Here is an 11,597-nt window from a genome sequence, read left to right as displayed (position 1 = left end):
CCCTACATCACACCGCCAGCTCGCATATCTCATTGCACCGGCCATCCACTGCAAGTGTCATGCCAACGCGCCCGCACCGTCACTTTTTCCGCATCCTTTTTTCTTCGCACTGCTAAAGACTGGAATGACCTTCCCCACGACGTTGATGCAATCAACTGCCAATCAAGTTTTGTTAACAATTTGAATATGGACTTCATAAATAACATGTAAGCAATGATATTCAATCTATATTTGTACTCCCACCCCTTATGTAATGCCCCCAAAGTGGGGTCTTTAAGGTAATAAAGTGAAGTGAAGTGAACACGAGACTGCACACAACGCATAAAGGAAGAAGAGCTCTGGTGAAGGTTCCTCGATACTGCTGAGACAGGACTAGGCATGGCAGCTAAGTGCATGCTCAGTAATCAGTGGAGCCTCAGTTTATGATAACCTTTGCGGCAACATATGCGGTAAACATACCACGCATGTTCAGTCCTCAGAGTTTTGGAATGTGTACCGACCTTTTTTGGAGATCACAAAAAAGTAAACTGACGCCTTTGCTAAGCGAAATAGCTGGCCAGCTTTGCGACCTTTCTTTTCCTCAGAATATATGCTCATTGCAATTGACGCAGTACAATCGGCTTTCGCCCACGCTTAGCGAGAATACTTTTTTTTCCACGCGAACGTAAACAATTCATGAAATTCTTACATCCACGTTGGAACACCTAGAGATAGGCGAAAATGTTCGGTTAGTAAGTTGCAGAGCTGTGAAAGAAACGAGAGTTGACGAAGCTCTTGTGGTGCAAGCTCACAGCAGTGAAATTCTGCGCGCTCTGAAGAGACCGCGCCAAATCCGAAGCGTCCACTAGAAGTGGCCGTGTTCTGAATCCTTAGCCTTATCCTACGGTTTGTTGAGTATCTGACCACCCGAGAGAGTAGGCAGTTTTGTTCTACCCAGGAGCATATTATGTTTTCTCTACATCATGACAAAAAAAAAAAAAAAAGCTGTGACTGATACATCTTTTTTTTTTTTCAGAAACTGCTTCCAGTGGCCTATTTTGATGTATGTTCTACGTCCGGTTGCCGCGAGTCGTAGAAAATCTGCATAAAAAATCTTGACCAATGACTCACTTCTGTACTATGTACTCTGTGATCACATCCTCCTGAAAAATGGAACAGTTAAGTGTATTTTTGATTGGATTCAAACGCTCATACTAACATAATTTCGGTTCAAAAACATGGTTGAAATATCTTCTTCTGCGTTCCAGACTTTCAATTGTATGCTGGAAAACATGCTATACGGAGAAAATAATGGCATTTCTGAAGGTGAGAGGTACAGTAGCTTGGCCTCTTCGCTCCAAGGTGTGCGTGTGCGTGTGCTGGTTGCACAGCTACGACTGCTATCAAGTGCTTGAAAGTGGCTTGACGCTTTTTTCAGGGCACGCTGATCCACTCACTCTATATTTTTTGGTCTCTGCCCTAAAACATGCTGCACTGTGTCACATATTCCGGAGAGTCCCTTAAAGGAGGGATCCGGTATGGCTTTGATCATACGAATTAGATGAGAGAACAGGTTCAAAAAGAAGCTTAGAAAAAGTTTTTTTTTTTTTGCGGCAGTAAAATTGCTTTCATGGCTTCCGCGTCTCCGATTCCCGTCTTCAATATACTGGGCAAATTTAGTTTTAGGAGTTTATTCGTTTTTCCCACCCCCTGCACATGTCCACCCTCTCATTCCCACAGCTTAATTAACGTGCTCAATTACACTACCACTTCCAGCTCATACTCTGTTCAGGCCCGCACAGCAATGCACAGATATCAGACTTACACTGTATTTCACCTGAAAATGAAAACAAATGTTTCCAGCGCTACCGTCGTTAATGTCACGATTAGGTTGCAGTCAACAAGCAACCATCGATGCCCTTGACGGTTCCGCTGAGATAAGTTGGTCCACGAAATAAAACTGTTGGGTAATAAAGCCGAGATAAGCGCTAAGTTGTGGCTTATTTGGTGCACATATTTCGCTGGACCCATTGTCAACTGTACGTCGATTTACTAACGGTGATTGATTTCGTTATTCACTCACCTATCCCGTATATGAACACTGGTTCGGGGTCCACAAATCAGCCGAATGTCTGCCACTCCTCTGCCGTTTACCGGGGGTGTTTCTCAAGCATTGCCAGAGCGATCGAAAGGCGGTCCTAAACAGAGCAAGTGGCCCCTCGTGCGTGGGGGCATGTGCGGCTGCGAACTCACTCCGAGTGACAGCTATTACTTTCTCGAGAAAATGGGGTAGCCTGCCTCGGCGCTTCTCCTCGCCCTAGAAAGGTCTTGCCTCAATTCTTTTTTTCCTTCCCACGACACATCGGCGGCATTCTTGTAAGCGACCACGACCGCCCATCGAGAGAGTAACGTTAATATCGCGGTTACGACACCGGTGTCTCGTACAACTTTAGGCTCGATGCCATCGAGCCAAGACGGCAGCTGTCGCATTTGGCCGACTTGATGAAATCTCCGGCTCCGCCCACGGCAATGCCAATCGCGCGTTCGCGGAAAATTGCCAGCTCATTTTCGACCGGCCGGCGTGACTTCCCACGGAATATTGAGGCTTAGGTGTCTTTACCTTTTTTTTTTTGCTTATTTCTGTCTTGCAGAGTATTTTTTTTTTTGATCTAGTAGAGCAACTTTCACGTTGCGTATGGAGTAGTCCTTAATGCGATTTTCTGGTAAAACTCGTTAGAACTCATTAGGAAAAAGTTCCAGCGTGACGTGAGGCAGTTTGCGCGACAACGCGCTGTGAGAATTGCGCTGTGACGTAATTTCTTTTTTTAGGTTTCACGTAAAGACTGATGTGGCGAGAAACGTCGCTTATAAGTAGCGCTGTCACGTAGTTAATTGAAAACAGGGGAAGTTAGCTTCAGCCCGTGCGTACCAACGTACGACGAAAAAAGATGAACGAATAAGACACACGCATGCTATCGCGTGCAAAGCAATACAAATGGTTGTGTTTTGTGGAACGTGAGTCAGTTTACGGGGAGAGATTGTGAGTTTAGGTTAGGTCGCTCAGCAACGGTCCAAAGAAAACACATTCAACCTACTATTCTTGTCTATCACAGAATGAAAGTAGAACACGCTAGCAGACAAGAACAACAAACACAACTCTTGTTAATTAAACGCATTTTTCTTCTCTTTCTATTCTTCATGCATCATCTCCCCGCTTACCCTAGCGCAGATAAAAATAACTGTTTTTACCAGTAGCATTACTAACTTTTTTCAGCTTTTATTGTGTCTCTCTTTATAATAAGGGAGTAATTACTAATTGGCACCCACCCGAGCGCAGCCATACGGCTACAAAGGAAAGCTGTACAGCTTTCTCAGAAACTTCGTAGTTAAAGAAAAATTCGTCCTGGTCCGGGGTTCGAACCCAGGACCACCGCTACACCGGAGCAGTCGCTCTACCAATTGAGCTAACCAGGACGGCAAGCTTATGGTAGGACGAGAGCGAATTGATCAATAACTCGAAGTGGGAACTGTGTTGGTCAAATGTTTAGGGGAATGTTTAGGACTACAGTTTTAGTCCTCTTGTTCTGACTTTCGTTTCGATCTCCCGGTGATTGTTTCCAAACACGTAGTTATTTTCCTTTTTAATGGCCTAAGCCTATCTTAAGACCTATCCTAAGACAGAGACCCAGAATTTTTTACTTTATCTACTATCTTATGTTAATACCGCACCTAACACCTCATCGAATACTGATGTTGCTGCAATCAAGCTCATGAAACGTTTTACCGAAAAGTTGGCTCGTTTTTGCACATACGGAGAACAGATTTTGTTCTGTGTACATATATTGAAACGCTGAGCATGCTCAATTGTAATTTGGTAACATTGTACACCTTTGGGTAGTGCAGGTTCTTGTTAAACCACGTGCGTAACACGGCTCTTTCTTACTGCATTCAGGAACTGAGCAACTTGTACACAGATTCTAGAAGCTGAAAGGATGTCTTTATTTCGCTTTAGGAATTTACCAAACACTTTCTCTCTGTGGGCTCGGTGGCTGTGCCACAACACAGTTCTCTAATCCGCTCGTCTTCGCCATGCAGGTGCTCTCGCCCCTCATCATCTGCGTCATGCTCCCTGGCATGTTTTGCGCTCCCTGGTCGAGCGCGATCGAGCATGCGCCCCTGCACGACGCAGCTTACGGAGGTCCCATCAACAAGGCAACCAAAAACGCCCCTTTTCCTGCAATATCTGCTCAAAACAACTGGATCCTCAGACCCGACTGGAAGGCCCCATCGTCAGCGACTACATTCAACGTGTCAACTACAAATGAACAGCGACCATCACCGGCACTCTGTGGGCTCGGTGGCTGTGCCACAACACAGTTCTCTAATCCGCTCGTCTTCGCCATGCAGGTTGGTGGCCATTACAGTCTCTTTTCAAAGAAAACGAGTAACTATTTTCTGGTGCAACTCCCGAGCCCTCAGTGCTGCTTTGTTATCAGTGTTGAGTGCCTTCACGTTGTTCATTCTTTGTTACTGTCGTGTGGCGATATTGAGAGCAACCCCGGTCCTGACAAGCTAGACATTATTCTTGACGAACTAAAAAAGATGTCTTCTGGCCAGACCAAATTAGTAACTGAAGTGCAGGAGCTTAAGAGCCAACTTCTCTCAATGGACCAAAATATGGCAGATTTCACCACCCGTCTTAGCACTTTAGAAACTTACTGCGGAAATCTGTCTACAATGCGCACTGACCTAGAAGCAATCCAAACCACTACGACCGAAACGACTCGCCTAGTTAGTGTGCTAGAGGCTCGCCTGGAAGACGCTGAAAACCGCTCCCGGCGAAACAACCTAATTTTCTATGGTTTACCTGATACCAACCCCTCTGAAACCTATTCGCAATCGGAAGAAATAATAACTCGCCACTGCTCTCAATACCTTGATATCCAGTTAAGCCCAATCGAAATTGAACGTGCTCACCGCCTCGGAAGACACTCTCAGGATCGGCAACGCCCGATTATTGTCAAATTTACATCCTTCAAAACAAAAGAATCAGTTCTTTCCAAAGGTCCAAAGTTCAAAGATACAGGCTACACTGTAGGTGAAGATTTTTCGCGCCGCGTCCAGAATTGCCGAAAACAGCTTATAGCTTTCGCTAAGGCAAAGTCTGTGTCTTATTCCCTGCGGTTTAAAACGCTGCATATTGGCCCAAAGCGTTACATTTTTGACGAAACTTCTGAAACTGTTAAAGAAATATCTTAACAATCAACTCACCCCTGCCGGCCACCGCATTATTCCCCACCTACTCCTCGTGCCAACTTTCCCCTATCGGTTATCTTTACTAACATCCGCAGCTTCTTGCCGAAACGCGATATCGTGTCAAACCTTATTTCATCATCAGGCAGCGATCTACTTGTATTAACCGAAACGTGGTTGAACAGCGACATAAATGACTCAGAGATCCTGTTTGAATTGCCAAATTTTCGTCTTTTTCGCGCCGACAGGAAAGAAGCCCGCGGAGGGGGAGTTCTAATTGCCGTCAACGAACAGTTATCATGCTCCGTCATCAATGTCTGCTCGGACTTGGAAATACTATGGCTCGTGTGCCGTGCTTCACCCCTGACACTTCTAATTGGGGTGTGCTATAGACCACCTCGAAGTAGTCCCGACTTCCCTCGCAAGCTTCACAACATCCTGAATCAACTGGTTTCAAAGCACCCTAACGCACATATCCTCCTATTTGGGGATTTCAACTACCCCAATATCGACTGGAATAGTCAACTTCAGCCCATGGTCAGTCAGGAAGAGTGGAGAGAATTCTTTGATGTCTGTCTTAATTTTAATTTGACCCAATTAGTATCTGAACCAACACGTGTCGCAGGAGAAGCAGCTAATACTCTTGACCTCATTCTGACCACTCATCCAGATAGCTTAGAATCCCTTACGTACCTTCGCGAAATCAGCGATCATAAAGTAATTCATGCCACTTTCAGCTTTACACCTATGTTAAAAGAACCTTCCCGGAAAACTATTATGCTCTACGACAAGGGAAACTACGAAGCAATCAGCAATGAATTAAATAACTTCTTGTCAATGTTTGAAACCTCCTTTCATAGCAGAAGTGGAAATGAAAACTGGACACTCTTCAAACATAAAATAGCTGACGTAACCAATAAATATATCCCGACGTGCAGTTTTAGGAAGCGTAATCAGAAGCCGTGGTTCACCAAAACACTAAAAAGACTCGAAAATAAGAAAAAACGCGCATTTCGCACAGCGAAGCGACAAGGAAGCCCAAATGCGTGGGTAAAATACCATGAAGTTGAACACTTGTACTTGGCCGCGATTGTAAAAGCTAAGCGCTCCTTCTACGAAGTCGACCTACCAAAAATGATAGTCGATAACCCAAAAAAATTCTGGAAAGTGATAAACCCAAAAGAAACACGCACTATCACCCTCACTAACAATGCCGGTGTTACAATGACTGATACCGAATGTGCAAACGCATTGAACACTGCTTTTTCGTCCGTTTTTACTGACGAATCCGAATTGCCCTGTTCTACATTACCACTTGTTATCACCACAGCCATGGAACCCATAACTTTCAACAGTAGCGGAATTTCATGCATAATTGATAAAATAAAGAACTCATCCGCTACCGGCATAGATGATATAAACTCAAAAATTTTAAAGAACGCTAAACTAGCTTGCTCCAGTATTCTTTGTGCACTGTTTACCCAATCTTTGTCAGAAGGAACCATACCTGACGACTGGAAAGTGGGGAAGGTCGTTCCCGTCCACAAAACAGGTACTACTGATTCACCTCTTAATTATCGCCCTATTTCATTAACAAGTGTACCCTGCAAATTAATGGAACATGTCATTTACAGCCAAATCATACAATTCCTAGATTCCAATCACTTCTTCCATCCGTCCCAGCATGGATTTCGAAAAGGATTTTCCTGCGAAACTCAACTAGCTATTTTTCTTCATGACATTCACGCCAACCTTGACACTAACCTACAAACTGATGCCATATTCCTAGACTTTGCTTAGGCTTTCGACAAAGTACCTCATCAACGCTTGCTTCTCAAACTCTCTCAGCTGAACCTAGATCCAAACATCATCGCGTGGATTAAAGAATTCCTCACGCATCGTTCTCAGTCTGTCTTCATTAATAATCAGCCCTCCCACCCGCTTCCAGCAACCTCCGGCGTCCCGCAGGGCTCCGTCCTCGGTCCTTTGTTATTCCTTATTTACATTAACGACCTACCCCAGCATGTATCTTGTCATATCCGTCTGTTTGGTGATGACTGCGTTATTTATCGTTCAGTAACTAACCCTTCTGACCAAGAATCCCTACAGGCTGACCTAAACCATGTGCAAAATTGGTGTTTTCAGTGGCTGATGACACTCAACCCTAACAAATGTAAGTATATGTCTTTTCACCGCCGCCGAAATCCTTTTGTTTTCCAGTACACAATTTCTAACTCCTCTGTCGACCTCGTTCAGTCGTACAAATACTTAGGTATCACCATTTCTAATGATTTATCCTGGCGTCTGCATGTGACTAACCTGATATCATCAGCTAATAAAACACTTGGCTTCTTGAAACGTCACCTGCGGGATGCCCCTCAACATGTAAGACTACAAGCATACATTTCACTCATCAGAACTAAACTGGAATTCGCATCGGCCATCTGGAACCCTCACCAAGCATATCTAACAAACGCCCTCGAAGCTGTGCAGAACAGGGCCACAAGATTCATTCATTCCTCGTATTCATACGACGTTAGCATATCATCTCTAAAATTGCAATCAGGTCTATCTAATCTTTCTGCTCGCCGTCGCTCTGCCAGTCTCGTCTTATTCCACAAGTTTTTTTATTCGCCACTCAGACAAGAACCCTACATCTGCGCACCCCCGCCGCGCAGATCCCATCGCATCAGTCCTCCTCTTCAAGTTTTGCGCCCACGTGCCCGTACTACTGTTTTCTCTAATTCATTTTTTTGCCGAGTAGCAGCTGACTGGAACGGCCTTCCCCACGATATCGCTGCCATCACCTGCCCTGGAACATTCATGACTGCATTGAACACCTGTACTTCTTAAAAACCCACCCCTTATGTAACACCCCGCAAGGGGTCTTTAAGGAAAATAAAGTGATGTGATGTGAGTGATGTTATGGTGGATTCCGTCTAACATTGGTGTTATTGCCTGTGCAAGATAGTTCTCTTACTCCACCACGTTTGTAAGTATATGCTGAAAGCCTGCAGCTTGACGCTGAAATCGGGTCTGTCTCTTATTGCCACTACTGCTGTAGAATATCATTCTGTCCGCCCTTTTCGCCTGGACATCAAAAATTACGAGGAACTTATGGGGCTAAAGTGGTGAAAGGCGAAAGCCTGAGTGCTGAATTCTGCTACGCGATTCTTCACTGCACATTTTGTTGGTGCATTAATTAACTGCCAATTAATGACGCTTAATCTTCGCCTTTAGGAGTGGAACGCGACAGCGTGTTGTAGCGCTGCCACGGAGTCCAAGGAACGCCACCACCCGTCCGGCGCGATGCATTACCCTTTGAAAGCAACGCTTCTTGAGGAAAGGAAATGGGGCTGTAATTCTCTGTCATCTCGCTGGACACCTGAGCCGTACCGTACAGGAAGGGAGGAAGTGTGAGTGAGAGAAGAAGAGGGGCCGTAATGAAGAAAATGAAAATTGTATTTCAGGAGAGGAAGTGCGCATTAACTGTCTCACATATCTCATAGACACTAGTCGAAAACTGTATTTGAGGAAAGGAAGTTGCGCAGTAAATGTCTCACATATTTCGGTGGACACCCGTCAAAATTCGCGCGCGGTGACGTCACGACAATTTGGACCAATTTGAAACGCGGACAAATACGCCTTGCTCGACGGTAAATTGGTTTTTGAGGAAAGGAATAGTATCTGTCTCTGATATCTCGGTGGACACCTAGACCTCGCCGTAACGGGAAGAGAGAAAGATGGGAGTGAACGAAGACACCGTATTCACTAGACGCACCTTTGTTCATTCCAAACCATCGAGCTGGCATGGCGGAGCTGCTTTTTGGATTGCAAGAAACCAGTCCATGCTTTCCCGAAAATAAATTCGGGCCGGTCGTGCGTCTTTGTCACAATGGTAGCCTGCCATTCTGGAGCGCCATATACAGTGGAGGCCCAAGAGCATTATGAGATCAAAAGGTGCCCCATCCTCATTATCAGTGCTTAAATAACGAATTCCGTGCGCTTCAAGTGGTAGCTCTTTCTTTATGGTCCTTTGTAACACGTCCCAAAAATAAACCCCTTCCCAGCAGTGCAAAAAACATGGTCTATTGTTTGAGCCTCCCGAGTGGCTCTCAAGACTAGAGCCGTTGTGTATGTTGCGGGAATTTTAAGCTGACGAAGCCAGTCTCGTGCTGGCTGACCACGACAGTGTCGTATGTATATAGCGTTGTGTCTATTTTTGTTGTGCAATGTTATAAGCCAAAGACAGGCAATAAAGAAAAAAAAAAGCTGGCATGGCGGAGTGGTAGCGTGCTCGACTCGCACTCCGGAGACCGGGGTTCGATTCCCGAACTCGACTAATTTTCTACTCGGTTTTATTTATTGAGAGAGAGAGAGAGAGAGAGAGAGAGAGACTCTTTAATGAAATGCAGATCTGGCCTGATTAGAAATGTTAATTAGGCTGATTGGGTAAATTCAGCAATTAACTAAATTCATTCGCACTTACTTGGGGCATCACTATACGATCCCTTTAATTGGTTGCATGGTTACTAGCCGAAGTACAATTGGCCCCATTTGAAATGCGCGCACTGTGACGTCACGACCGTTTCGACCAACTGAAAAGCGTGACATTTCTGTCGACAACTCCTGCTTACAACGATGAGGCATTAAAGGCTTCCGCCTTAAAAAGAGGTCACGGGACCTTTACTATCCGTGCACATACAAGCCCCGTTCGTGCACTTGCACGAAAGTGAACGCTGGAACACATTTTGACGCATCTTCCTCTTCCATAGACAAAAATGAGCACTGTGACCGTGAGTGCGGGTTTTATTTTTTTTTCCCGGTGATTAGGCTTGCGCAAAAGCGACCTGTTCTTTTTTTCTTACGTCTGATCTTGATATAGTGCAAGTAGTAGTCCCTATAGTGCAAGAGGGGCTAGTTTAATTGGTTCGATTCCGGCCGCTGCGGTCGCATTTCGATGGAGGCGAAATGCTAGAGGCCCGTGTACTGTGCGATGTCAGTACACGTTACAGAGCCCCATGTGATCGAAATTTCCGGAGCCCTTCACTACGGCGTCCCTCATAGCCTGGATCGCTCTGGGACGTTAAACCTCTATAAACCAACTTTAATTTCAATCTTGTTGCTCATTTTGTGTAGGCTTGCGTAGTTTCACAAAGTGACATGTCTGTAAGCGCTGAAAAACTTCTACTGTCTACTTTACCGTATGTGAACAGTTTTCATATATTCCTTTCATTGATTAATTAAATAACTGATGATTTGAAACAGCCCTAAAAATGAATGGCTTTAGTACTTAGCTTAAGAAGTCCAGGTAGGGAAAGCTGACTATCAGTATGAAGCGCATTCCAAACCAGCGGTTGCTGCCGCCGGACAAAGTTACCATCATCATCCTAACTATGTCCATTGCAGGACAAAGACCACTCCGACGTCCCTCCAATTAATCCTAACCTGTGCCAGAAACAGCCACCTTACACGGTACACTTCCTAATCTCATCCGCCCACCTGACTTTCTGCCGCACTTCACTACGCATGTCTTCTCTTGGGCTCTATAGGACAAAGGTGAAGTGGTTGCAAAATACAAAGCTACTTTCGAAAGAACTGACTTTAGTCACTAACCAAGGCAAGTGGGCTGGCTTAAGTAAGTACTGTCGTTAGGCGCTCTTCCTAAGCAGCGCTAAGTAAAATTCAAAAAGATTCGCTCATCGCCTAAGGAAGAGCACATACGATAACAATCTGGAAAGGTCACGTCTCAGGAGTGTCTAAAATTCTATGCCGCAACTTTTTCACGCATGCTAAACCCGTAGAGGGCAGTCTCTCATCTGAAAGGACTTCGCATACGTTCACATTAATTAACCGCACTTTCCAGTCGAAACATCATACGCTTTCTGCGTTAATGGGCAGTACACGACTTGCAGAAGAATAATTCTTCTACATAAGTAGGCTAGGAAAAAAAACTCTTCGCTTAACGCACACCCCGCCTTTTAAAACACGTGCCTGTAGCTATTTTATGTGAAGTTCACTGACTTAATCGACGATTCCAACGGAAACCGCAGGATGACGGCGACCACTAGGTGGAGTTTTCGCATTGAAAACGCCGGAAATTGAAGTGGCGACCAGGAAAACGCTCGACGGGAGTCTCAATGCGCAGTGGGCACGTTTGCTGAAAGCTCATTTTTCCAGCAGCAACCGTGTTGTCAGAGTGGATCCGCCATTGAGTCGACGATTCCGAGTCAACAGCTGAGTGCACGGGGCGGTTATACTGGGGCATAGCAACATGCAGTGCTCACTTAAAGCAGCCCTTGCGTGTTAACAGCGTCATAACTTTTTTCCACATGACCGCATGAGCTCTTGGACAGCAGGAAGTT

At 45.2% G+C, this 11,597-nt stretch overlaps 1 protein-coding gene across 1 annotated transcript; it reads left to right on the top strand.

Moving 5' to 3' along the window:
• Positions 1 to 4,068: 4,068 nt before the first annotated feature.
• On the top strand, positions 4,069 to 5,238 carry LOC149371312 (uncharacterized). The gene has a single exon (XM_089585142.1). It carries the CDS (start codon positions 4,069 to 4,071, stop codon positions 5,236 to 5,238), a length of 1,170 nt encoding a protein of 389 aa, XP_089441268.1.
• Positions 5,239 to 11,597: the final 6,359 nt, after the last annotated feature.

The sequence above is a fragment of the Amblyomma mixtum genome, chromosome 1, assembly GCF_055824585.1.
Source record: "Amblyomma mixtum isolate Tamu chromosome 1, ASM5582458v1, whole genome shotgun sequence".
Taxonomy (NCBI): Eukaryota; Metazoa; Arthropoda; class Arachnida; order Ixodida; family Ixodidae; genus Amblyomma; species Amblyomma mixtum.
This window is presented reverse-complemented; position numbering and strand designations above follow the sequence as displayed.

Excerpts from the sequence above, each read along its gene's own strand:
- LOC149371312 (XM_089585142.1), top strand. The coding sequence starts at position 4,069 with ATGCAGGTGCTCTCGCCCCTCATCATCTGCGTCATGCTCCCTGGCATG.